Raw genomic sequence first — 27,652 nt, forward strand, 5'->3', positions numbered from 1 at the left:
ACACGCACGCACGCACACACACACACACACACACACACACACACACACAGGCAGCAAAGGAATTCAAGCAAAGAAATTCATTACTAACACGAATTTGATTTTTAAGGTTTCACTGAATGAAATCACTTTCCGTCTCACGAGTGAAGTAAAACTGCTGAGACACAGCGATGCCAAAGGCAGAGATGATGCTGAGAGAATGTTTAATGCATTCATATTTCATTTCTTGGGGGCTGCTCTGCATCATTAATTGGGTCTGAACCCCTAAGCGTAAACTGTCTGGTGGTCCAATCTGTTAATCATTTCCCTCTAGAAGCATAAAAACTGAGAAGATGGCGATGCCACTGGATTTCAAAAATAGGTGCCTCTTAGAAAACATGCTCACGTACTCACAAGTGCTGAGTTCCTGTGCTTTCTTTTGACAGCCTCTTTAATCTCTTAAGTCACATGTTAATCAGCTCTCCGGCTGATTACCATCTGACACGTGAATATATACATTCACGTCTGAAAGAATTTCGAGCTGACTGACTATCTACATGACTGAACCAAAGAATGTGGGGATGACTACGGATATAAATCAGTGAAAGAATTCATGAATAGGTAAATGCATAAATGACTTCATACTTTAACAAACAATTTGATGGGTAGTTCAATGAATAAATTATGATTAAATTAATGAACAAATGTACCTGTTGAGGTCCCACATGCGAACACTGTTTCCAGCAGCAGCGTACAGCACAGATCCTGACGGGTTGAGGGCTATCTGGTTAATCTGACATTCACCCTGTGCAAAGGTTATTGTGCGGGTGGTGGTGCCCGCACATGCATCACCTGAAACCACCTGCCCCGATGAACTGTGGGGGCAAAGAGAAGCCAAAAAAAGGATAAGAAAGAGGGACAAGTCGGAGGAGAATAAAAGGGGGACATGAGGTGGAGAGACATAGGCAAGAGTAATGAGCAGAACTTTTCATTTCTTCTGGATGCATTTCACATCACATTTTCCCCCCATATTTAATTTGTCACTTTTCTGCAACTTGTAACACATCACTGAACTGAAAAAGAATATCCCCAAATCACTTCTATCAAATATCTCCACAGATGCAATTTTTTAGTTTAAATGCTCCAAAGCGTTCCATCTGGCTGGTTGCAGGGAGAAAACTTACGTAAGCGTGCGGATACACTTGGCAGAGTCGCGGATGTCCCACACCTTGATGTAGGAGGTGGAGACGGAGAAGACCAGACAGGAGGAAGGACAGTATTTGACTGACACTACATTGTTTGGGTGACCTTTGAGGGTGACGATCTCTTGACCAGTTACCAGGTTCCACATCTTACAAGTTCGATCTGAAGGAGGAAAGAATTGCAGTTCATATACCGTGTTTGGGTTAAAGGGATAGCTCACATGTTTTGGAAGAGGGATGTATGAGGTATTTATCTATAGTCAGTTTATTACCTACATAAGATGGCAGTCGGCACACCCCCAGTTTGGTGAAGCAGGCAGGAGTAGCGCCACAGAAGCTATATGATATAGTGTAAAGTGTACACTATATTAAGAATATTTTCACCAGTCTGCCCTTTCTGACTGGGCACAAAAGGCCTTCTATGCTCTCTTTAAAGCCACCAGACTCCTTTAACAAAAACAGTACATTTACCCCGCAAAACACAGGAGTAATTGGTCTGCTGCTGCTGTGATTGGTTGGCTTGTTTTTGTTAATGTGACTTTGATAGAGCATAACTTACCCTTTATATCACTATATGACTCTATATCAGTTAGTGATCAAGGCAGCTGTGTTCTGTGAGGTCAAATTACCGATTTTGTCAATGGAGTCTGGTGGCTTTGAAGGGAGCACAGATGAATATAGTGGCTTACGCTTCCAATTAGATAGAGGTGTCCGGCATCAATAAAAAGCTGTGAAAAAATTCTAAATATAGCGTGCCTGTGAACCGTTAATGATTTTTTTCAGGTGATTAAAATATCTTTTGCTGCAGCCTCCGATCACAGCAGTATGTTGCTTATCTTCCGTAGCGGTAGTGCTGCCTGCTTCACCATCTGGGGCTGTGCCGGCTGGCATCTACTGTATGTTATACACTGACTGTGGATAAGTGCCTCATACAGCCCGAATTTAATAAAATCCAAACTATCCTCTAATAGTTGCATGATTACTAAAGGCTCATCTTTTAGTGGTGTCATTTTTTTGAGATGACAAGCTTTAACTCATGTTATTTGCTTCAACTTGAATGAGATCCACATAAAAGAGCTTTAATCTGTTTTTATGTTTTATGTATGGCATATACTAATCAAACATCAGCCATTAAGGCCATTTAAGGTAAAAGTCAAATACCATCTAAAGGCAGAGCTTACAGTTAAGTAAGTAGCATGTGTACCTTTAGAGCCAGTGAATAGCAGCTCATCTGTAGCATCCACACACAGGACAGGCTTTGAATGTCCCTCGGCTACAGAAACACACTGCAGCGGGGCCGTCCGACCACCCTTGACACCCCCGATGGGATTGATCACACCTCTAAAGATCACACACACACACACGCGGTGTTACAGTCGTTATAAATCAGTGATCGCTGATTTCTGTCCACATATTATCCACAGATTTATGCACTGTAAAACAGGCCGATCACAATCATGCACACAAAAACACATTACTTTTTCTTTTGTAGAAAGACAATACAAACCCATACAAACCTCTGTGGATACATTAAGGTGATGTACTCCCCTAAAAAACCTACATGTATATGAAATAACACACACACACACACACACACACACACACACACACACACACACACTCTCGACTTCCTGTTGGTATACTGAGCCCACCGGCTCTCCTGCTGTCACCCCCATCTTCAGCCTGCCCAACCCACCCTCCCTTCCCTCTCCTTTTTTACTACTACGGACCAATTAAGGCCCTACAACAGTAAGAGCTGCTTTGCCTGTTCACCCCCCACCCCCTTCAACACACACACACACACACACACACACACACACACACACACACACACACACACACACACACACACACACACAAAACCTCTTCTGCGTTATGTACACTCTCTAGCTGAACCTCTGCCCCCCCACCCCCCCTACAATCTATGTCCCACTGACAGGTCAGAGTCCCAGAGTGCCTGGAGAGCAGTCAGCAGAGTGAGACAGAGCAGGCAGAGGGTGAGAAGAAGAATAAGGAGGAATGTGGGAAAATTGGTCCCTGGTGGGCTTCCTAATAACACCAGTGGTGGTTAGTGTGTATGTGAGTGTGTACGTGTGTGAGAGAGAGAGAGAGTGAGGTGGAAAGCGAAACAGTGAGGGAGAGCTGGAGGGTGCGAGGAGGGAAAAGAGAATCTGTGATTACACACCATACCCGGGACAGGTTTTGTTTCTGCACAGAGTGAGAAAAATAAAGAAGGGTGTGCTTGAAACTTGTCAAAGATGACAACATGCTCCTCTTCTGTGCCTGCATGTACGCTGATGTCCCAGCGTGAAAGCACGCAGACAAATACGCATGTCAAATCAAAAATTAAAGACCAAACCACACTTTCTGTGTATCCTCTTTTTTTTCTCAGTGCATAAAAAATGCCAACCAAAATCAAAAACTGCCAATCATCAGCTAATAAAATAAAAGATTGCATGCATGTCTGCCAAGTCTCATGAAACACAAAACAGAACCAACTTGTGCAGAATAAGCTCAAAACAATAGTTCACAACAGCCTGGAAGACCGACTACACAGCAGCCTGCAACTCAAAAATAAACCACAGCACAACGTCCTGAGACGTCATCATCACCACATGCAGCATCCATTCTCCGCCAGTCAGGTGGGAGCTGACTCTCAGCTCAGCACCTCCACAGCCGATCGCCGTTTGTGGCCCAGGGAAAAGGGGTATGTGGCACATGTGTGTAAGTGGAGAGGTGTTACAAGTCGATAACATAGTCAGATTATCAGCTTCTGCTCTACTGCAGAGCTGCACAACCTGACTGTGATGGTAGGTGTATGGAGTGAACACAGCAACATACACAATCTGTCCCACCCTCTTTTTGGTCCAATTCCATTTTGAAAAGACTAATAATAGAATGCTGGTAATTCTTTGATAAGAAAAAAAAGGGGAAACATGTAATAGTTCATTAATATGTTTATTGAATAAATAGAGAATAGAGGGAAAGGAAGATTTTTTTGAAAAATAGGAAAATATGAGGTGCAGTTTCATTTGAATGAACCTTATCACTGACGGCTGTTAACCCTTTGATCTTATGCTCCATCGTCATTGGTTAAATATGGTACTTAGGTGGCATAATGCTGGATTTCTACTACTATGCCATAGGCTACCTTTTGCATAGGCTCTACATGGACGCATACGCAACGCCAGAGCCTGACATGCAGCTCAGCAGAAGTGATTTTGTAAGCTGAAAAACATTCCCCTCAGTGGGAACATTTCATTAAATTTTATTTCACAGATAAGAAACAATAAATTGTAAAGACAATAAAGCCACCAAAGAATGGCATTTTAAATCATCTGTGTGATTTATCCTGGCTTCATATGAGTGAAGGAAAACTCTGCTCGCCACTAGGCTAATTTATGCAATGTTAAATGTCATAGGCTTATTCTACCATGAGCATGTTGTATTTGTGGGGAAACCATGTCAGGTATAGGACGATTGTTTTGTTGGTGGAACTTGTGAGCTGTATTGGAATCAAATTTTGTCACATTACCTTTTAAAACTCCACTGCCCTCTAGGCTAAATTATACCATGTAATATGCCATGGGCTTGTGCTAATAAAGTTAGCATGCTGTATTTGTGGGAAAAGTAAAAGATGAGTGTTTTGTCTAGGAAATCTTTTTAGTTATAATGAAGCCAATATGTGGTCTTTTGTTTGAAATACTAATTATTGCTATTAAGTCATGCCTAATGTGTGTTCTAGGTGTATTTGAATCAATCAAACTTTACAGAAATCTCACCGCCAACTAGCGTTTTGGAGGTGTAGCTGCAAAGAGAAGCAGACAGCTGACAGCAATTTAGGCCATTTCTATAGGCTACTGTGTATCTTCACACAACTATAAATCCACCTCAAGGTGCTAAAGCCACAATATATTTAGCTTTAAAATTACTAAAACCATTGTTTCTTTTACCCTTTTATATTCTACTAAAGCTCCTATGCAAGGTACTTTGTTTACCTGCCAGGGGACCATTATGTGCCATTATTTTTGAATGCTTTATTCAGTTACTCTTTTGTTTTTTCCTTTAAGTACATATACTGCACATACTACAATATTGCTTAATGCAGCACGCTCTTTCTAACAGCACGCCGCTGATCCAAATGGCAGAAAGTGTTCCCATTCTATCAGCATCTGTTGAAGATATCATGGTGTGCTGTTTTATGCACTATGCGAGGGCTGCTAATGGATGTTGCAGGTCCAAGCACCAAGAGACTGACAGACTAATGAAAACATGGAGGGAGATCAGTGTGTGCTCTTTGCAATGCACAGAAAAACAGATGGAGGAGTCTCAGTGAGAGGTGCATCACTTTGTGTGTGAGATAAGTACACAGAAATAGATTCATCAGAAAGAAGAGAACATTTTGTTTTCATCATTATTATAGAATTGTATATTCGTCTAATTTGGGAAAATATTTTGCTTCCTTGCTTTCTTGCTTAAAGTTAGAAGAGGAGATGGATACTTCTGTAGATTTTAAGGTACATCCAGTGGCTAATTAGCTTTTCTTAGCATAAAGAGTCTTGTTGCCTAGCAAACTCAGTGATGACAGGAAGCCACTGCACCTGGTCAAGAAATTGTCCAGCACATAACACCACATAAAAACACAATATGTCATTTTTACACTTCAATTTTTGTATAGATTTTTAAAAATGGAATAAACACATTCATTTGTGAGCTTTAACGGTGCTGGTAGATAGATATTATCTTTAGAAAGAACCAGGCTATCCATTCTTAATGCTAAGCTAAGCTAAATAGCTGCTGGATAGAACTACAAATTTAACAGACACAAGAAAGACACTGATCTTTTCATCTGATGCTTGAAAAGGAAGCAAACAAGTGTATTTTAAAAAAAAATAAACTATTCCTTTAAAGGCATTGTTCCAGTATTTTGCAGTGGGGTTGACTGAAGTACTTACTCATAGAAGTGGATCATCTACAGTAGATGTCAGTCAGCACGCCCCCAGTTTGGAGAAGCAGACAGCAATACAGACACAGGAGCTTTCCAATGTACTGCTCTGGAGGGGTTTGCAACAAAACGTAGTTTAGCCTCCTTAAAAAAGTCCCAGTGAAATAAATCAATATCAGTTTAAGTGTATGCTATATTTAGAATGTTTCAACACTCCTTGTCATCAGACTGTGTTTTTACAGCCATTATATTGCTCTCTTCAGAGCCAGATATCAGTAAGTAAAACAGTAATTTAACGTAGCTGGACACAGGACCTGCTGGTCTACCACTGCCTCGATCATTTGAGTTTGTTTGTGTTACTGTGTGACTTTAGTGTTTAAAGGGTTAGTTCGGATTCCACAAAGTCACACAATAACACAAACTTAACGACCAAGGTGTCAGTAAACCAGCAGCTACTACGCTCAGTAGTGTGAATGGAGTCTGGTGGCTTTGCAGAGAGTACAGATAAAAATGAAAATATTCTCAATATAGCATGAACTCAAACTGATGATTTTTTTTCTGTGGTCCATATTTTAGGTTGCTAAATTATGTTTTATTGCTGCTCTTGTCTATAGCAGTACCTTTCTTATCTTCCGTCGAAGTATTCCTGTCTGTCCCTCCAAACTGGAGACTTGCCGAAAGACATCCAATACATTGACAATGGATAAGTACCTCATTCAACCCCACTTGAAAAGATCCAAACTATCACTTTAACTCATATGTATATAAAAAATCCTTGTCAATACAGCAGCGTTAACTGAGAATTAAGTTATAACTTACTGGTCAGGTTTTTTTCACAGGTGATAAATGAAAATATTAGGTGGTCAAAACAGGCATAACATGTTTTTTGGGATAATATTTGCACATTTTCATGGCCTGCAGAAAAGTGTTAAGGTTCATTCAGGTTTTGTGTGGAGCAACACCACAGAGAAACCACATCACAGGTGGGAAAGGCCGGCGGGTCAAGAAAGCCGCATGTGGTTAAAACATGCACCACAGCGACCTCACCCACAGAGGGGGAGGGAAAAGGAAGTGGAGGTGGAGGAGAGGCCAGACGAGGCACTGACTACCAGTGGAGATGAGATGACACCAGGTGAGTTAACAGGCAAATGGGAAAACAGAGAGTGACAAACACAGTTCCTCTACCTGAGCACCTCGGAGAGCGAGGAGTCGCTGTCATCCGACCTGGAGGCAGAAGAGGAGCAGGAGAGGGGAGGGGTAGGGTGGGAAGAGGAAAGGGTTAACCACACTAAGGAAAGACAGAAGGGTTACTGGCAAAGGGTTAAAGGGTGGAGTGACTGGAGGAAGGGTTTCAGATAAAAAGCAGTGAGCAAACTGGCAGGAAGCTCAGTCAAACAATAAAGCTTGTCCAGTGGATATCACACAGTTTCTGCTTCTTCTCAAAGATAACCACTGAACAGGCTGTAGTTTTTGACCGCTGTCTGCAGAGGTTTTTCCTTGCTAAAGCACGTTTACTGTAGGTACGCCAACACTGAGCAATGGCTGGTTTAGTGGACTTTTCCCTAGTGGTGTTAGGGCTAACATTAAAGGTTGAAGGTTTTAATGAATAGTTAGACATTTTGGTTTATTCACTTTCTTGCCCAGAGTTAGAATTAAAAAAAATGCATACCACTTCATTGTCTGTATGCTCAATTTAAGGTCATAGCCAGCGTCAATTAGCTTAGCTTAGCATAGCATAACAACAGGAAACGAGGGCACAGCTAGCCTAGCTCTGTCCAAAGGTAACATAATTTGCCTACAAGCACCTCTAAAGCTCACTCATTGACTTTTGAATTTAAAATAAAAAGATTTGTAAAGACGACAATTTGCGTTTTTACATGGGGTTATGTGCTCTACTAAAACCACAACTTGTCACATTTATGCAGTTTATTAGTGATTAAACAAAGATGTGCTAATTATCGAGTTTTAGATCTTTATTTTGAACATGCAAAATAAGAAAAAGGAAAAAAACAACACTAATATACCCAGCAGACATATTCGATAAACAACATAAGTGTTTCATCCTCAAAAAGGAGTACGAGGAAGTGAATATTTGTTAAATCCTGACCTGTTTTTTTTTTTTTTTTTTGGGGGGGGTTTAGTCAAAAAACTTCATAATAAACATGAATATCTCCACTTTCCACCCCACTGTTTACCATACACATCAAATTAAACAAATTAAACAGTCAAGACAAAAGTGCTTTAGGAGTTCTAGTGGGCAAATTTTGTTACCAAAACTTGGTTAGCCGTGTCCCTATTTTCAGTGCTAAGCTAAGTTAGCCAACTGCTGGCTGTAACCTCATATTTAGCATACAGGCACAAAAATAGTGTCAATCGTTTCATTATTGAGCTTTAGAAGTGCTGGCAGGTATATTCTGTTACCTTCGGACAATGCAGGGTCAACTGTTTTTTCCGTTTCCAGTCTTTATGTTAAGCTAACATTAGCTAACTGCTGGCTTTGGTGTGCCAACATGAGGGTGGTATCAATCGCCTCATCTAACTCTCAGTAAAAAAGTGAGAAAGCGTTTTTCCCAATATGTCCAACTATTCATTTGAACAAGACAGAAAAAAGGTACTGAAAGAAAGAACGAAGTAGCCAAGGAGAAAACACTGATGCCAGGATTGTCATACACGAAGGTCAAAGAAATGCACAATACATTTTTTACACTTTTATAACCCCCATGTGTGACTCCCCTGATGCCAGTGTCCACTCCCATGTTTACTCTTTCCAGCCATATACAGGGAAGACTTAGTGCAGAAACGAACACAAGGGGCAATCAGGGTTAACAGAGGGGAAAATCCAGAATGGAGGATAAGGTTGTCAATCCAACTCACAGGCGGGCTGCTCAACGCTGTCGAGGGAAAAATCCAGACCACCACACCAATACAGTAGCTCTACTGTGTGCAACAGTGCAATAAAAGTGTTATTATATTATAAATATTTTATAGCCTCAGGTTAGTCACTATGAGAGCCTGTGCTTTACACTCTGAGCATAAAATAATAAAACAAAATGATTCTGGATACGTCTGGAGGGAACAGCAGTGTTAAGGGGTGACAGAAATTCCTCCATTTCTTGGTATTTATTTACTGCTGGCCACAGTGGCTATTAGCATAGTGATATCCGCTTTTCACTCAGACTCTCAAAGACAGAATCCTTTTAAAATTCATTGGTTTCGGAGGGTGCGAATGTAATGCGAAGATTAAAAAAGGGCTCTGGGATTCTGAGCCTCTGTATCCATCAGAAGACAAGAAAACTTTCATTTTTCCTCATTCTCATGTATCGCTCAAATCTGTGTCAAATGCCTGATTCCTGTTTCATAGGCAACAAATCTATTCAGATACGAATCGGCCGAAAAACAGGAGCAGAATGCATCCATACAGTCATAATCCTAAAAAGCCCTTACTGCATTTTTAATAGGTTTTGTGAACTTGAAGCAAGGATGCACTTGTGAACATCGTCATCTTTGTTCTTTGCATAGCAGACAGCTTCTCATTTGACACCGTATTACACAGAATTCATGCTGACGATTCAGACTGGCTTTCTAATTATTTTTTAATAAATTGGCTTCATTTAGCTTTGCACTTATGTTCGTGATGATGAATAAGTGTCAGAGTCAGGTCAGTGTCAGTAATGTTAGGATGATCAAACCAAACAAAGTGAAAGTGATGGTTTAAATGATGAATCCTTTAAAAGTGTTGCTTTCAGTAAACAAAACATTAACCCCCTAAACTGCACTTCAAAAAAAGCTGCAAATAACAAATGGTGTTAATACCTTCCATCAGATCACACAATGCAAATGCACCCTGCACAAAACATGAAAGAGAAAACAAAATCACCCCTCTTCATCACATTCTATAGGAGGGCTTCTCCCGCGGGAGTTGCAAACTCGACCCTAAACATAAATATCCTCCCACACCGCCACACCAAGTTAATTCAGAATGGCTACCAATCACAGCAGCTGCATGAAAAGATGACAAGAGCCAACTCATTTACCTACCCCTGCTCCAGATAATGAGGACCCACAGGCTCCGACACACAACTATTCACACATACAACACACACACAAGCACCCTAACTCCTTTCACACACCATCCTCGCTAACAATTAAGGGTCAATAAAGCTGAGAAATGTTGCGGCTTAATAAAGATTACAAAACAAATAACATTAGAGCACAGCCAAATGCTAACTGAAATTAACTGCTGACATTTGTCAGAGCGGAAAGCTGCGATTGATTGTGGGCAGGAAGGGGGAAAAACGGCCGGTTGCTCATTCCAGACACCTTTGCAGCTGACATCAACATGCTTCTCATATTCACATTGTGTCTCCATGTGACGTAGCTGCACTTATTTATAGCATTCTTGTAATGTTTATGCATGCAAATGGGATGAAAAAAACTTTAAAAAACAGGCCACTTGGACACCACAACTAACCTCAGAGATAAGATTTATCACAGGGCTGTTTTGTTATTGGATTAGATTAGATTGTACAAGCTGATGTCTCTTTCTCTTGCCCAAATGCAGATCGCGTACATCATTATCATGCACATCACGTCATCTCAAAACATATCTTCTACAGAGGATGCTACTATCTTAACTGCTTCCATCCTAATTTGCATTTGTATCCTAGTAACTCCTATATGTTGACTAGAAATGCACTGAAATTGCACAGTGTTATGAGTGCTGCTAAATACAGCCTATGGCTGTGGTGTGGATGATCAGATCTTCAGTGCCTCTTGAGTGCACTCAGCACCTGGATCCTGTGAATGTTTGCACCATCTGTCCTCCCAGGAAATACACTAATGCCAAATAAAAAGACTTCTTTGTCTAGGAGAGGGATTCATCCAAGGATAAACAGTCGGAAGAGCACATTCTCACATTTACACCATGGACAAAGCCTTTTTCTCTCAAAAGGCCAGACCTTTAGCTTTCAAAGTGAGGCTGAACTGATCAGATGAGAATGCAGGAAAAAAAGGACAAAGATCAGTGTGTGAATGTATGCATGTGTGAAGAGTGTACTCACTTATCCAGAGCAGAACCTTGGGTTTGGTTGCTAGTGAGCCTTGAGAAGACGTTGCGGTCATTCCTGGTCCTCAGAGGAGGGGAGGAGGGAGGTGTGTAGCCGTCAGTGGGCCTAATGAGGGGCAGTAGGGTGAGGAGGATTAAGGATACGGAGGAAGAAGAAGAGTTAACAAGAAGGGAGCATAAAAAATGCAATACCCAGTCAAAAAGTGTGATCAATCTGCCAACAAAAAAAGCTTAAAGACATTGTTCAGATTTTTTGAAGTGGGGTTGTATGAGGTACTTATACATAGACAGTACATTACATACAGTGGTCCAACATGGAAACTAAGCAATGTACTGCTGTGGAGGAGTCACCAACAGAACATATTTAGGCCCTCTAAAAAAGTCCCACTTAAAAAAATCAAAATTACTTGAAGTGTTCGCTATATTCCCAATACTTTCGTAGCTTTACCTTAATGTCAGACAGAGATTTCCAACTGAAAAATTAAGCTGTTATATTGCTATATGAATATGTATATATATATTTTTTTTATATATACTATACTATATATATATATATATATATATCTTCAAAGCCAGACTCCATTGAAAAAAAAACCAACAACCCTAGACATGGGAGTTGCTGGTCGACTGCTGCCTTGATCTGTTATTTTGATTTAGTTACTGTGACTGGTGTTTAAAAGGGTTACTTTGGATTCACCAAAGTCACACAATAACACAAACTAACTGATGAACTAACTGAAACAGAGGTAGACCAGCAGCTCCTGTGTTCAGTGAGCTAAAATTACTGCTTTGGTCAATGGAGTCTGGTGGTTTTGACAAGAGCAGAGGGGGAACTGAAGGCATTGATGGCATTCCTGTTGGACTGGGCTGTTTGATGGAAAGCCAAAGCTGTGAAAATACTCTGAGTATAGCATACACTTAAACTGACAATGATTTTTTTTAAGGTGGGTAGGAAGGTGACTTTTTTCAGTTGGCTAAAACACATTTTTGCTGGCCCCCATCCACAGTAGTATATTGTTTAGCATCTGTTTCAGACTCCAGCCTGCTTTTCCAAGCTGGGGGCGTGCTGACTGTCATCCACTGTATGTGACAAACTGACTATGGATAAGAACCCCACACAAACACAGTTAAAAAAAAATCAGAACTATCCCTTTAAATCTGAGCATTACAATATTGTACCTGTATGCACGGTCGTAAGATTTCCTCCTTGTTAGAGGGGAAGTGTCATAACCCCGAGACTGCCTGGGACTGATACACACACACAAACACACACACAAAAGCAAACTAAGCAAATCTTAACTTGAGTGCACAAGAGGATGATACACATCTATGTTGGGAATCTATAAGCAGCAAAGGTTTCATGAAATTCAACAGCTTTTCGCTGCACACTAAAGCAACTGACAGACTAATTTCTTTAAATATCAAATAATCACAAACAACCAGGCTTCCTATCCCAGAGGGCTGATGCAAATTTCATTGGTTTCTCCTTTTCTCACCCTTTAGCAGTTTTATAACCTAAAAACATATCAGGCCTCTGGCAAGTTTCCACTGGTTGATAATTTGTGTGTAGTAGGAAAAAGACACAAAAGACTTTGTCACCGTTATCAGGAAATAAAATGTAAATGTAAATGTATTTTTTTTCTTGTGGATATGTGATATTCCAGAGGGTGTACCATTACGCAATTATCCTCATGTTTCTATCTCACTTGTTTGTTTATCTCACTAACATGTTTTATGTTGAAATAGTCGCATGTCACCAGTGACTCTAGTCTTTATCTTCCTCCAGGGCGCTTCAACAGAACAAACAAAGCAATGATTCCCATCCAGGGGTACTTGTATCCCAGGGGTTACTTCTTCAGCTGCCAAGCTCATCTAATGCTGGCCTTATATCAAACCACTCTACAAGCAGTTTCACTGTTGCTGACAATTTTCCCATGACGGAATAAAATCACGAGTTTTGCTAGAGTTGTGGTGCACTCTTGATCGTCTGTGTAAAGTGGTCATAAAATTCAGTCTAACATTTCTTAAGTCAACCCTTTCTCATTTTGAAATGAGGATAAAATCAAATATATTGAAATTACCAATTTTTTTAGCCTTGGCTCATGCAAAAAATAGAGAATTCTTAGTTTTTAAACAGTTCATCCCTCTTTCCCACCGTTGCCTCCCAATAACATAGTGCAGCTAACCAACAGAGGCTAGTAGCTGACAAGAAAACTGTTAACATATTATGTCTTTTATTTTGTGTTTCTAGAGCTATGTGTTTTTGCGGACACAAAAGGGATTTTTAATAGGTCATATTTCTTTCTTTTTGGAATTTTGCGTATCATTTTACACAGGATGGGAAATAATCTCAAAAGGAATCTCGTTGTAGTCGTGCAAGTAGTGACCCAGTCTTTGCAAAATCCTACAGTGTGTGACCAAAAAACTCAAATTGTCTTTAGATATGAGGGGGTGTCAGACTACACTCTTTAAAAAGTTTTTTCAAATTCTTGTAGTAGATGGAAGGCATAATTTGACCAAAAAATACGATTTGATTAGAAAATATATATCCACATACTAAGTCAGCTGTAACGGTGACATTATTTAAAGTGCACAAGTACTAATCAAGTCTAAACAGCTAGCTTAAAATAATGAATAAAAAGTTGCAATAGTTAGGTACATGTAATGGCTTAATGACAGCTAAAAACAATGGATAGATGGTTGAAATATATAAATACAAGTAACGTGATAACTGTTGTGGTGTCAGTGAAGAGGTATTTTGGCGGATCTGACAGATTGTGGGAGTACATTAAACTAAAACGGGTTGGGGTGCATATACAATGCTCCACATCGAAGACATTGTGGTAGTTTCTTGTGAGATGATGTAACAAGCCGGCATGGCTAAAATGTAAGAACAAAACCTCAATCATTCCCCCTTCCTGGTAAAACTTGAAAGATATGAGTTCACTGTTGTTCTCCTGTGCCACTGACTGATTAGTTTCTCCAATGCACTTTTATTCCATTTGTTGCATTTGGGGCAGCTACAACCTCATTACTGCATTGTTACTGTCTATCTGGTCTAGTTTTTTGTCATTTTTAAAATCTCCTTTTACTCCATCTTCATAGATGAATGAGCTTTGAATTTTCTGTTTGAAATGTTCTTTATAAATAAAGATGCCTTGCCTTGCACTAGCTTTATCATGTTTCACTTACAATGTGTGTCCCCTGACAGGCAGGCTGATGGTGCGGGACACCCTGTCCCTATGATAGGGGTCTCGTAGCGCCAGGCTGAGCCCTAGACTCGCTGTCCCCAGCCTCATGCCATCCTCCTGGATGTCCGTCAGCGAGGCCAGAGACTTGGTGATGTGCTGCTGCTTGCTGCCAGATGAGGGGTCCAGGATGGGACCCAGATACTCTGCAGACACCGCCTTCATCTGAGCCGACAGACGAGGCTCCATCTGGTTGAAAAACCATTCGTGTTTATAGAGAGAGAACTACAGAGAAGTGAACGATATGAGAATGGAGGACAGTGGGATATGAAAAACTAAGACATAAAATAAAGATAAAGATTGGATTTAATTAAGGCACAAGAGGAAATTAAGATGCTGTCTGAAAATATATTCAGCAGGGAAACAGGCAAAGAGAATATGAAAACAGTAAAACAAATATGCCAGAAATGAGATGGTGAATAGATTTCTGGATAAAAACAAAAAACAACTAAAAAAACAATAAAGCATAGAGAACACCATGTTAACAAGAGGATAAGAGGGCCTGGTGTCAAATCAGGGGTTCCTCCTCAGAATATCAAAGCAAGCTTTAGGAGATGAAAGGATTTTGAAGTGTTTGCTTATACTGCCACCTCATGGTTACAGACACAAATAGCAGCTGCTCTGACAAACAAACTGTGGCATTCCTGTCGACAGTGAAAATCAGATCAAGCGTCTAAACACAATCACTTCAGCTAAGACACTAATGTCTCCTGACAACTTGCAACGTCATCATGATTCATAAAAGTCTGACAGGCTTGGATACTGCAAGACGCAGCATCACCTGATGTTTTAAGCCCTGACACAAAGAAAAGTACAGCTAGTCTGAGATATAAAGGATAGAGGTAATGTTAACGCCTGTATTTAAGAAAATTGGACAGAGGATGCCTGATGTGGATTTAAATCTAAAATCTGTAGCAGCTGAATAAACAACTATGCACTTTAACAACAAAAATCAACTGTACCTTTATTTTGAAATCATCTTGGCTGTTGGATTCTTTCATTTGAGAAACACTGCAGAAAGAGAAGAAATGAGGATTAGACAAGTACACATGGATACAGAGTTCAGTGAGAAATGAAGTACATATTTTTCAGATGAAAAGTTTCCAGGATTAACACTATGTTTTGGCCAAAATAACACCAATATTAGCACATTGCAGGGTCCTAGCAAGAGAAAGAGGGTTTGTTTTTTGGGTGACTGCAGTCTCACCTGCTGTCAGAGGCTTGGCTGAACTCAGATGGCTCTTCATCTGTGCTGGCGTAACCATTTTCTGGATGCACACAAAACATACAACTTGTCAGCCCCCAGCACAACCACACACACACTAGAGAGTGGCTTGTGCCACATAGATTTGTTCAAACCCCAGCCAAATCTGACCTGAACCTGTCGTGCATTTTGTTTTACGTCTTTTTCAGGATCTGAACCATCTTGAGTGTGATCCGGTTAATAAAAGATTAAGAAAATAAAAGCTGAAACAGCCAATGTGTTGCATTCATGTGTTGTCACATTAAAAATAAACCCCAGCGCTGAAAGATAAGCAGCCTATCACCGATAAAAGGTCCACCATTTTTATTTATTATTAATTTAATAATTTACACACTTTTTTATTCAAACTTGAAGCACCATGTCAAGAAGGCAAAAAAAGTCCTGAACATTATTTGTAAGTAGGTTATTTCTCTGAACCCATACCACTCAACTGGGTCCAGATGGGTCTCGATGGGTCCCTTCAGGCTTGGGCTGGGTACCCACATTTAAACATACACTGTCACTTTGAGATTTTCTATTAGTCGCAACCTAATCCACTTTTCACTAATCCACACTTTGCAGTTTCACTGCATTCTTAGTTTTAATATATTTGCTAAAGCTGACTGGGGTAAGGTCACATATAGTATGAAGTCTTACATGCTGCCACCCAGGCCTAAAAACAATCAAAAGCACCACTCACCCTGCTGTACATTGTGGATGAGCGCCTGGAGTTCAGGGATGTATTCAGCCTTTTCTCGCAGGGCATCGAGGATTATGTGATTGTGAGATGAGCCAATCACATCCGTCTGTCTCAGCTGACCCTCGAGAAGTCGGATCTGAGCCTCCTTCTGAGCCACCTGTAAACTCTGCATGCACACAATGACCAAAACCCAAATGATTATAAACACATGTAAACACATACACACTGTACTGCAGACCTTAACAGACCTTTAGACTTGGTATAAAAGGAGACCCATTATGCTGTTACTTATTATCTGTCATATACACAATGTTACAATGTCTGACGTTCATATCAAATGTGGCCAAAGTTTCAAATAATGAGGTAAAACTATGTAAAGGTGAGCAAAAATCTCACGTGAAACATTTTTGTACATTAGTGCAAGTGTTTACATTACACAGCCTTCAATGCTACATGTAGCTACACGCTGAAATCATGGTAATATGTAATCTTGGTTCTTGGTTGCTGATGTTGAGTTGAGTTTTGAATCTTTTAATGCGGAATTTTTAACGGAAACAGTCCCGCTAGTCTGTGTTACAGTCACTCAATTGGCTGCAATGACATTGCAGAGATGAGCTCTGAAGAGACAGGCCATAAAACACAGTGTTTCTAATGGAAGATTAATACAAGTGTTACAGCACAAACAGTATAAGGAAACTTTTTTTTGTTGGGGTTTTTTTTCAGTAAAGCATGTAAACATGTTTTAGTAGAAACTCAAAATACAAGTAGGAACCTGACAATGAGCATAATAGGTCCTCTTTAATCATACAACAGAAAATGAGACTACCTAGTTTTTAGTGTTTTAAATTTTTCGAGGGTGATTATTGATTTTTTTTCAGTACCAACAAATACGCCCCATACAACATTTTGCAGTACATAAAGACACCACTAGATGGCAACACAAGTCACATATTCAACACACCTGTACCCGACTAACCTAACATTGCATCAATACATAGAAAGTACAAATTTGCCAGTGACTAGATATGACATCAGTAAAAAATATTTTAGTTCACTCCATTTAAGCACTCATTTTTGTTGTTGTTAAAGCTATAAATAGTTTCAATGCTTTTGATTTTACAACATTTTCTAGGCCTGCAAATCCACCTTTGGACTTCCAAGTTTACATAGTGGCCTTGTATAATAACTCACTTTGTCTATGGACGCTTTAAGGAAGTGGTCCAGCAGGTGGCGCGCTTCAGCCAGAGAGCAGGAGCTGATCACCACTGATGTGTCCACCGAGTCCAGCTCGTCCTACAGGAAAACACAATCCAAGGCATCATTTGAGGCCTCCTGTCACTTCTCGCAGATGGACAACAAGTGTTACTGTGTGTATATATATGTGTATATTTGTGTTTTTATACCTTGGTCTCTTCGATCTGTACAATAGTGGCCTGGCAGTCGGACAGACTGTCATTGATGTAGTCTATGTTGGCATTCAGCACTTCAATGTCCTCATTAATTTCCTGGAGGAGGCGGTCCTCTGCTTCTGGCCCCTCCCCATCTGCCATTAGTACCTCCCTCTTATGTGAGAGTGATTCCTGCTGGACTGTCAGCTCCTCTCGCTTCTGACTCATCAAAAACACAAATGCCCACGCAGCAAAAAAGAAAAAAGTCAGAGCTATACTTACAAAAACATCTGGAGATTTCAAGGATAAAGGCAAAATATTTACACTGTAAAATGTTATTTTCTGTATGTAAAATAAAAACTAAACAAATGCACGTAAAAAATATGCTCAGACCTCTCTCAGATTCAAAGAAAAAGTGTTGTCTGTTCTCCATCCAATTGTACTGTATAATTTCAACAGTCTGTCTATGGTGAAAAGAGGAAGAGCCTGACTCACTTTGGTTTCAGTTGTCAACTACTAAGATGATGTCAGCCGGAAAAAAGTCATTTAGATGTAACCTCTGAAACTAGTTGCTGCTGCACATCTCACAGTGTGTATAGGTTCTAGCTAATTGTATCAGAAAACACTCCTTGGCCTCTCAAGTAAAACAAGTCAATTACCCAATAAAACAGCACAGCCTTGTCGATGCCATTTTACTCTTAAGTCACCCACCAAGTGTGATTCCAGTGACATATAAAACTTAAACAGCACTTTTGCCCTATTTAATCTGCAGTGTAAATGGGAAGGCTATTCCTACCTTGATAAGGCGATCCATGTCAGCTTCCACGTTAGCGATTGTCATTCTCTGCATGACAATGTCCATGATGCGACGCTCAAGTGCCTGCCACTTCTGACGAGCAGACTTGGAGAAGCTGCTGGCTCTACCCGCCGCTCCAACACTGCCCAGGCCTGCTGGCTTACGCTGCAACTTCTTCCTACTGCTGAGGAGAGATAAAGAAGAAGAGGATGGGGAGATGAGAGGAGAGGAGAGGAGAGGAGAGGAGAGAGAGAGAGGAGAGGAGAGGAGAGGAGAAGAGAGGAGAGGAGAGGAGAGGAGAGGAGAGGAGAGGAGAGGAGAGGAGAGGAGGAACATGAAAGTTGACAGATACAACAGAATAGGAGTGAGAGTACAGAGATAAATGGACTGTCCTCAACTGACCTTAAATTCAGGTCTAAAAATATCAAATAAGCATCCCTATTGATAAGGTAGAAACTAATCAATAAATCATTAAATTATCTCCACTGAAACTTGTTATAAATATACAAACAGTGATAGATTCAACTTTTTACGAACCTAAATTAAATATGCATTAACATTGTTGCTTAGGGGAAAATGGAAAGTTGTAAACATAATATTTAAGTTGATATGGTGGACTTGCTGGCAAACAGTTGCTTATTAACACATCCAGCAGTTACTGAGCAACATTATCATTCATTTGGAGTCATTATGGTTCCACCAGAGGGAAATCTGTGGCTGTTAAGCTGCTAAATGCTTCGCAGCTAACTGTATCTGTCTGATGTTTGGTGCTTGGTAAGTAGTACAGTCCGTTCTTAAAGCTTTTTCTCTGTAAACAGCTGCCTACAACAGCTGCAGTTGTGGTACAGAAACCTAAACGAGCTAAAACTTGCTATAAAACTCCATAAAGCAGAGAGGAGATGCAGATTCAGGTAATAGATTCAGCTCATATATTACTTTGCTATTATAAAAATTTTAATTAGAGCCGCTTGAATGACCGTGTAAAGGAACTGAATTGAAATTCAAACACATTTATGCTCTCTTCAAAGCCAGACTCAATTGACAAAAACATTAACCATACCTCGCTGAACATGAATGCTGCTAGTCTAAAACTGCCTCAATCAATAGTTGATTTTGTTTGTTGTGTGACTTTGGTGTCTTAAAGGTTTAGTTTGAGGTCACCAAAGTCATACAATGATACAAAGCTAAATGATCAAGGCAGTGGTAGACCAGCAGCTCCGGTGTTCAGTGAGGTGAAATTACTGTTTTGTTTATGGAATCTGGTTTTGAGAGAACATTGATAAGTTTGACTTTCAATTCAGCCCCATTTTGGAAAGGGCTATATGTTTACAAAGTGCTGAGTATATGACCACGTAAATGAGACTTGCGTTATACTGCACGAGTGGTGTGAGAGGTTGTAAACGGATGTTTTCACAGAGTTTTGCTGTTGTTAAACTCTGGCCCCCTATGACTTCAGTTCATCAAGAATTCTCTTAGCTTTTGGATTCTTCATTCACATTAGAGGCATGTGAGAAAAACAGATTTTCTTCACAAATTAAACATCACAGGCAGTGAGTCATTGATATAAAAATGGTAATTTGTGGGGTTAAGTGTTCCTTTAACTCTTGCACATTTTAAGCAAATGTTATGCATAGACTACATCAACCCATCTTACCCAATGACCCTGGTTCCATCCATGCTCCCTTCACTCTCTGCCAGGTATCCAAACACATTGTTTTTGTTGTTCCACTGCCTCACCAGCCCGCTCACAGTCCGCCCAGTCTCTGGTTCAGAGCTGCTTGCTGTAGTACTGGCTGATAATTCAGCTCCAGAGTCTGTAACTGGGGGGGTCTGGTTCCAGCGGGCAACACGCCCAGCCACGCGGTCTGACATGGGCTTGGTGAGGCGGCGCAGGGCGGTGACCTCCTGGGTCTTCCTGCGCAACACCAGCTCCTGCTGCCGCTTCTGAGACTCCAGCGCACGAATCTGGTACTGATGGACAGCAGGGAGGCAAACAGTTTGTTAATCCGTCTTCATCTACATTTTTCAATGAAATGCTCTTCAAACGTTAAGATTCCTGAGCCGACTGCATTTTGAACAACAGGCTTACAAAGTGTTGATCATGAGAGGATTTTAAAACTTGAGACGAAACCCTAACTAAAAGGATTAGAAATGAGGCCCACAGTGTGACGGTGTAAATGTTTCCATGCTCATTAATAAGCCCACTCCTCCAGGGAAAACAAATAAAGATGGAAATTAATACATTTAGGGTATGTGCTAATCTTAAAAACATAAAAGCTATCCCAACAGTCTGTGTGCAATGTGTACGTGATGATACATAATTCAGGGTTTTAAAGTGCCAGGCTGACAAACAGATGGAGAGCCTCAATGCAGGCCATATACACCAACTCATCAGTATGAAGCATTCTTTAAATACAGTAGGTAAATTAGCATTTGGAGTATGCAGACAACAGCTGTAACATAGATTAAACAGGCTCTTATATAACATTGTTCATACTGTCTCACCTAGCTCCCAATAGTTGTATTTCTGCGTGTAACATTAGAGGGAGCTGCAGCATCAGAGCAGATATGTAAATGTGTGTGCTAAATGTTTCTTATGCAAGTTTCTAATATCTGTCCTGAACACACATGACCAGATGCAGTCTGACCTCTTGACGGCGCTGCTCCTTCTTAAGCTGGGCGATCTCACGGTTCCTCTTCGCCTCCACCATCCTCCTCCTCTGCTGCTCCTCCTTCATTTGCTTCATCAGCGTAACCTGGAAACAGCAGAGAAGTCAGGCTTCCTAAACTGCATAAGTCAAACACACTTGTTAATTGATGCTCCCGCTCTTCTTTCTCTTACCTTGGCTTTCTTCATCTCGTTGACTTCTGTCTGGAGTTTCTTCAGTTCCCGCTCGTACCTCCCCTGGTTTTTGAGGAGACGCGCATGCTCTTTCTGTGCAGCTTGTAGTTTCAGCAGGTCTCGGTTCATCTCCTTAAGACGTTTCTCGTAGTCCTGCTTGATCCGGTTGGCCGTCTCCTCCGTGTAGTTCTCCATGGACACTGTGCAGCCACGTAATAATGTTACCAATCTGCCTTTAATGAGACTTTCTACTTTTCTACTGATAGACTTACAACTTGTTTTTCGACTACCAAAACACATGTCGACTACATATCCCATGATGCATGAACTCACTAAGATTCTGCAGTACACGATCTCTCTCCAGCTGAGTGTCACGGATCTTGTTCTGCAGCAGAATGAGCTTCTCCTCGTACTGCAGCTTCAGCATTAGCAGCCTCCGCTGGCTGTTCTCCAGCTCGTCGATCAGCTTCTGTTTGATCTCGATCTCACAGGTCAGATCGGCCAGATCCGCCTGAAAGTTTGCTGCAGGTTGGAGGTGAAAGGTCAGATACAGTAGAAATAAGAGCTTGAAGAGGAGTTAATATGACTTTTTTTTTTAACATAAAAAAAATAGCAGGAAATGTCATAAACAAGCTGCCAAACCCCAAACGAAAGGCTTAATTCACTGCCTCTTTTTTATTCTGATTGTGATAAAAACTAAACCTTAGGCATTGGTTGCTTCGTGCTTCTTTGCTTCTTTGTGCTTCTTTTAGAAACCATCCATAACACTGCACATTCCTACTGCCTTTACTGTCAGCCAGCAGGCAAACTACAACATGTTCTTTAAGGTATACTATGCAGGATTTTCGGTCGCTGTCTGTTAACATGCTCACCAGCGAAAGTGGAAGTAAAAGCCGACCGCAAATTGTCTCTCATTTGCTGTTTCACCTTGCTATATCTGCAGGGGTGTTTTTCGGCGTTGTGTTACTCGGATGCCTGCTGCTTATGGTCTGGCACCTGGTCACTATGTTTTATGAAGCCCCGACCTCACCTCAGCACTGTAGGGGTTAACGCCCATGAACAGCACAGAAAAAAAAGAACAGAAAATACAGGCAGAGGGGCATTTTTTTTCTTCTGGATGAGAAAGTACAGTGTTTTTAGGAAAATCCTGCATTGTATGTCTTTAAAGAAAAAGAAGGTTGTACAAAATTTCATGGCAATCCACTCATCCACTTAATTGTTGCTGAGATAGCGACCGACCGACCAACAGCATTAAAGCCAGTGGCTAAAATCAGGGAACAAAAGGGGGCAGAAGTTTGGTCATTCTGTAACAGCAGCTGTCAGAAACACACCTTTCTCATCAGAGTCCGAGTCTGAATCCACCAGGCTCTCGTCACTGTCAAACCCGTCCTCCTCCTCCCTGCCCTCCTCTTCGTCCTCCCCCTCATCTTCATCACAGCCGCTCTCCTCTTGGAGTGGAGACATGATGTCCTACACGCAGAAACACACATCACACTTTGTACTGTTTGCTTTTTAAACTCACGAGAATGCCAACACGTGTATCTTACCTCGGTGTAATTGTCGTCTGAATCGATCTCTCCGTTCTGTCCGTTTTCACCACTCTGCCCGTTCTCTCCGTTCTCGTGAGTGTGTAACTTCACTCGTTTCTTCAGACCTTTCTCCAACTCGGGACTACAGGAGGAAAAAAGCACGATTGTTGAGAGAAATACTCGAATGACGTCACGTATAAAAATGTTTTGTATCATCACATTATTGTGGCAGATAGTCTATCCAATTCAACTACAGGGTTGAAACAAGTGTTTTTTTGACCATTACCATTTATTACAAACACTCTTTCATGTAAGTGAGATGTCAAACACTCTTAACAACCACCATTAAAGCTTTGGGAGTGCTGCCAAGTGATGTACTCATGGCAAAATCAGACCTCAGAAGTCATTAGCGAAGTCCTCTCAGCTCATCTCCCCCTCATCTTGCCCTTTTAGCTCTTAGCGTTTTATTACCAATTTTGTTCACCCCTTTGCTGCCTCTTTTACAACCACTGCGCTTCTCACCCGTCCCATCTCTAAATTCCCGTCTACCTCCATCTCTGTCCCATTAAACCTCAATTAGCCTGTTAGGCTGTGTACTCTCCTCTCTCATGACCCACTGGCCGACTGAATTAGACCTTTTTGTGTCCAAGCCAGCGTTACAACTCAGCACTGGCTGCATCCCAATTCTATTCAGGAGCTGGCTGTCCCAAAGCACTAATCGACTTGTGATGCAGCTCTTAAGCTGGTGGCGAGAAGCAATGATGGGGGTAAAGTACATGGGCATAAACAGTAATGTAGTCATCATGCTCGCTTAGCTTTTAAAACATGCACAGGTTCACTGACAAGAGCTTTGAGGGATGTTTGAGAAATTAAATTTCCATCACGCTGAGATGTTTGGAGATATGAGGACAGAGGAGCTTCCTGGAACGCTGTGGACTTTTCTGGATCCAAGTTTTTTTTGAATGAACATGCACATATGTGTCCCTCTCTCCTCACCTCATTCTCCTCTGCCTTCTCTCCTTCTTCTTCAGCCTCTCAATGTCCATCTTGGCTCGGCGTAACACGTCCGTCATCTCAGCCTCCATGGACATGGGAGCAGGAGAGGAACCAGGTGGGTGGCCGGGGGCGGGACTGAGAGAGGAGGGAGGGAAAGGGGAACGCGAGGAAAACCTGGCCACCTGACGTCTTAGGGACTCGTTCATGGCCTCGCTCTCAAGGAGCTTGGTTCTGACAGAGGAAGAGAGGGGGAGAAAAAGACAAAATCACACATCCATCATTTGTGCTTGGCTCTTGATGAGTGTAGGAGCCTAAATGCAGACATATTGGACTAAAAATTATATCATTGTTTCAGTTCATGTAGTAAAAACAATTAGTATTAATTTGTTTTAAAGGTATTCAAAATAATATTTACAGTATTTACAGGTGACTGAATTTTGTTTTATGTTTAAATTAAAGACCTATTTTGGACACCATATTGAAATTAACATGTATAAAAGAATGAGGTCAATCATAACTGTTTTGTTTGGAGCAGTTTACATTGGGTTTTTTGGGGTTTTTTTTCCACCTTCTTGTGAGCTCACAGACGAGATATTGTAAGACAGTCAGAGTGGAGAGTGGAGCAAAAACAGTTTTTGACTTAAAAGTAGGGTTCAGATGAATGAAGCATAAGCTGGACGCTCTAACCACTCTCGTTTCCACTTGAAATAAAGCCATCTAAATCACCTGCAAAGTTGAGGTAAACAGTCAACTTTAGTGAGTGTATCGGTGGATTTATTTCAAGTGGATACGAGAGTGGTTAGAGCGTCCAGCTTATGCTTCATTCATTTGGAGTCTGCAATGAGTTTTCAACTATGGGCGAAATCCGCAGGATTTACGATCTAGCAGGAAAGTTTATGTGCCCAGGTCAGAGCCTGAGCATACTATATATGACTTGTAGTTTTTGTGGGAACCAGCCCAGGACTGTACCACTACGACTTTTGTGTGTGTTTCTTTTTTCAAAGTAAAAGTAATTTTTGCATTTACACCTCAGTGTATTATTTTTTTTTTACAGCATTCAACAAAGGATTAAGGTGAGATGCGGATGATGCACTTAGTGCAGGTTGGGGAGAAAGTTATGACAGCACTTTGAAATTATTAAGGTATTGCAACATTCTGAGATGGGGAAAAATCATTCTGAAATATGCATTTAATCTTATGACAGGCTCATTTGCTGCAAATTAAAACTGCAAAGAAAAAATAGCATATTCTTCCCCTCACAGTATTGCCTTAAAGGCAGTATTTGCTGATTTGGCGGTGAAAATTAAAATACACTCAAACTGCAGGAAAATGGAACTAAACATGAACAGACAGCATTTTGGGAAACGCTTACTTGCTTTCTTGTGGTGAGTTAGATGAGAAAATTGATACTGCTCTTGAGCCTGTCAATATGGAGCTAAAGCCAGGAGATGGTTATCTTGGCTTAGCTTATCTTAGCACACTTGGCATTCAAACAACAGACGAAAAACAGATTTTGCTACCTTTGGACAGAGCTAAGCTACTCTGTCCAAAGGTAACAAAATCATCACGGAATCTGCCATTTTCACAAATCAGTCTGTGTATGGATTAAACAAACAAGGTATAGTTTGTTAATTACAGACTTTTGGGGTGCTGGTAGGTACTTTTTACCTATAGACAGAGCCAGGTAAAATGTTTCGTCTTGCTTTTGTTTTGATGCTCTTTATGCTTTACGCTTTTGTTTCGATGCCCTTGTTCAAATGTTGCTCGAACAACATATTGAACAAGCAGAAATGTGGATAGTATAAATCATTACATCAGTGTATTTGCCAAAATAAACAATTTCTTTAAAAAACAAAGCCTGTCCAAAGTCGCTCAGGTCAAAGTGTAGATTCGCTAAATAGAACTTGGAAGATGAGATTTGCTATTAATTGCTGCAAAGACAGATTTTTAACCCTGTGAAATCTGAGCAAATTGGCTCAATTCCTTTCAAAAACATGGACGGAAGGCAATGAGTAACTTGATCCAAAAATCAAAAAAATTAGCAAGAAATTAAAATAAAAAGTACAAAAAAAAAAAACAAAAAACAACTCTGTACTTTCTTCCCTCAACATTTGTTCTCTAACGTTCAAAAAAAAATATTTTTTTTCAAAATATACCAATTTTCATTTCATTCCAAGTTGCTCATTGACATTTTTCCATGTTTTTGAGAGAATTCGAACCAATTTGTCTGTTTGTTGAGTTCAAAGGTTTAAATACTTGTGACATTGCTCCAGGTTTCAAAGTAGTTAAGTATGGCAGCCTTTTATCAAACACTTGGTGCTTGGTTGTAAATGCATTTATCTTCAGTCAAATCAGTTAAGAATGTGATTTTGTTTCCGCCTGTTAGTTCTTCCTTATATTATCATCCCTTTTTACTATTGTCTTTTGTTTCTTAAATGTTATTGTGAATCTTCTTTTAAATTGTACTTCTTTTCATTATTTTTCTCTGTTTGGTACTGTTCATTACCATATTACTGATACTATGTACTGAAAACCAAATAAATACAATTTTTAAAAAAATGTCCCAGTTTCAGGTTTGATTATTTCAGTGTGTATAATGCTACAAGTCATGGCAAATAAAGGTTTTAAGTCTTACCTAAGTTCTTCAACCTCTCGGATGTAGTTCTGGATTAAAGCACCGATCTCCTGATTGCCCTCGCCTTCAGGTCAGAGAAAGAGGGAGACTGAGGTCACAATGAGCAATAAGAATGGATCAAAGTAGGATTTAAGACTCAAAAAACAGAGTCCATGTGGTGTTTAAACATTCAAAGTAGTAACATATCTGTCTCACGTACTTGACTTGGTCAGCAGAGTGCTGACCTCATTGGCCAGCAGATGAGTGACGCGTGTGTTGAGGTGGTCAATGGTCTCCTGCATGGCCTTAACTCTAAGGCGCAGTGTGTCGTTTTCTCTCTGCAGCATGGCATTCTCCTGATACAGGTCGCTGTAGCCCTCTGAACCATCCTCATCGGCCACACGCTTCCCCTGCACGGAGAATCAGTCAGTACGAATATCAATGACCCTCAGCACAACAAGTATATTAGGGGAAAAAAGTCAATATTAGGACCAAAAGACAGAAAAAAACAAAACAGATTCTAGATCAGCACTCTTGCACACACTCAATGCTGCAGTCCAACCAAACACAGCACCATTGTTTAAAACGAGCTGCTCCATCTGTGGCTCTTGAAGCAGCCATTGTCATATTCTGAACGATTAACGCTGAAAAAATCCTGTTGTTTCAGCCTCCAAACAGAGTCACTATTTAATCCAGTCACAGCCCGCAGACATCATTACCTCCACAAATCCAACACTCCATTACTCCCAGACTCTAGTCACATCACATCCCTTATTACCACATCGAGGTCAGCTCGCAGTCCCTCGACATAGTCACGCATTCACTTTCCTTCTAGTATCCGTGGTAACCCCCTTAATCGCATAACAGACTGACAACCCTGCTAAATGATTGCCTGCTTCTTGTCGCCCCGGAGGTCAAAGCCGATGAAAAGTGGAGACTCCTTGCAGACTTTCTTTGAATTTTCAGGCTCTTTCTTGTCGCATGTTCTCGAATCATTCTCCGATTTGAGAAAAAAATCGGATTTGTGACGTAATACAATACTGCATTATGGTTCATATTAGGCAACCATGTTACACACAGAACGTGGTCTGCAGTGAGTAAGTTATCA

At 40.7% G+C, this 27,652-nt stretch overlaps 1 protein-coding gene across 6 annotated transcripts in view; it reads right to left on the minus strand.

Moving 5' to 3' along the window:
- The window catches only part of kif21b (kinesin family member 21B), an 85,384-nt gene that overhangs the window by 18,905 nt on the left and 38,827 nt on the right, over nt 1-27,652 (minus strand). For 3 of the 6 annotated variants that reach the window (XM_088085319.1, XM_088085337.1, XM_088085316.1), the window contains exons 9-30: nt 26,765-26,954; nt 26,566-26,629; nt 23,931-24,161; nt 22,953-23,076; nt 22,737-22,875; nt 21,739-21,927; nt 21,406-21,605; nt 21,212-21,319; nt 20,218-20,534; nt 18,564-18,747; nt 17,783-17,986; nt 17,571-17,672; nt 16,380-16,545; nt 15,644-15,704; nt 15,399-15,447; nt 14,381-14,625; nt 12,368-12,436; nt 11,184-11,294; nt 7,309-7,347; nt 2,383-2,519; nt 1,161-1,341; nt 687-851 (exon numbers count right to left, since the gene is read on the minus strand). In XM_088085319.1, the coding sequence (XP_087941445.1) occupies nt 687-851; nt 1,161-1,341; nt 2,383-2,519; nt 7,309-7,347; nt 11,184-11,294; nt 12,368-12,436; nt 14,381-14,625; nt 15,399-15,447; nt 15,644-15,704; nt 16,380-16,545; nt 17,571-17,672; nt 17,783-17,986; nt 18,564-18,747; nt 20,218-20,534; nt 21,212-21,319; nt 21,406-21,605; nt 21,739-21,927; nt 22,737-22,875; nt 22,953-23,076; nt 23,931-24,161; nt 26,566-26,629; nt 26,765-26,954 (3,275 nt within the window). The remainder of the gene's footprint in view (nt 1-686; nt 852-1,160; nt 1,342-2,382; nt 2,520-7,308; nt 7,348-11,183; nt 11,295-12,367; nt 12,437-14,380; nt 14,626-15,398; nt 15,448-15,643; nt 15,705-16,379; nt 16,546-17,570; nt 17,673-17,782; nt 17,987-18,563; nt 18,748-20,217; nt 20,535-21,211; nt 21,320-21,405; nt 21,606-21,738; nt 21,928-22,736; nt 22,876-22,952; nt 23,077-23,930; nt 24,162-26,565; nt 26,630-26,764; nt 26,955-27,652) is intronic. The other 3 variants (XM_088085324.1, XM_042501059.2, XM_088085347.1) reach the window with 3 other exon arrangements.

Source organism: Plectropomus leopardus, chromosome 2 (genome assembly GCF_026936395.1).
Source record: "Plectropomus leopardus strain MGB_pleo_1.0 chromosome 2, ASM2693639v1, whole genome shotgun sequence".
NCBI lineage: Eukaryota > Metazoa > Chordata > Actinopteri > Perciformes > Serranidae > Plectropomus > Plectropomus leopardus.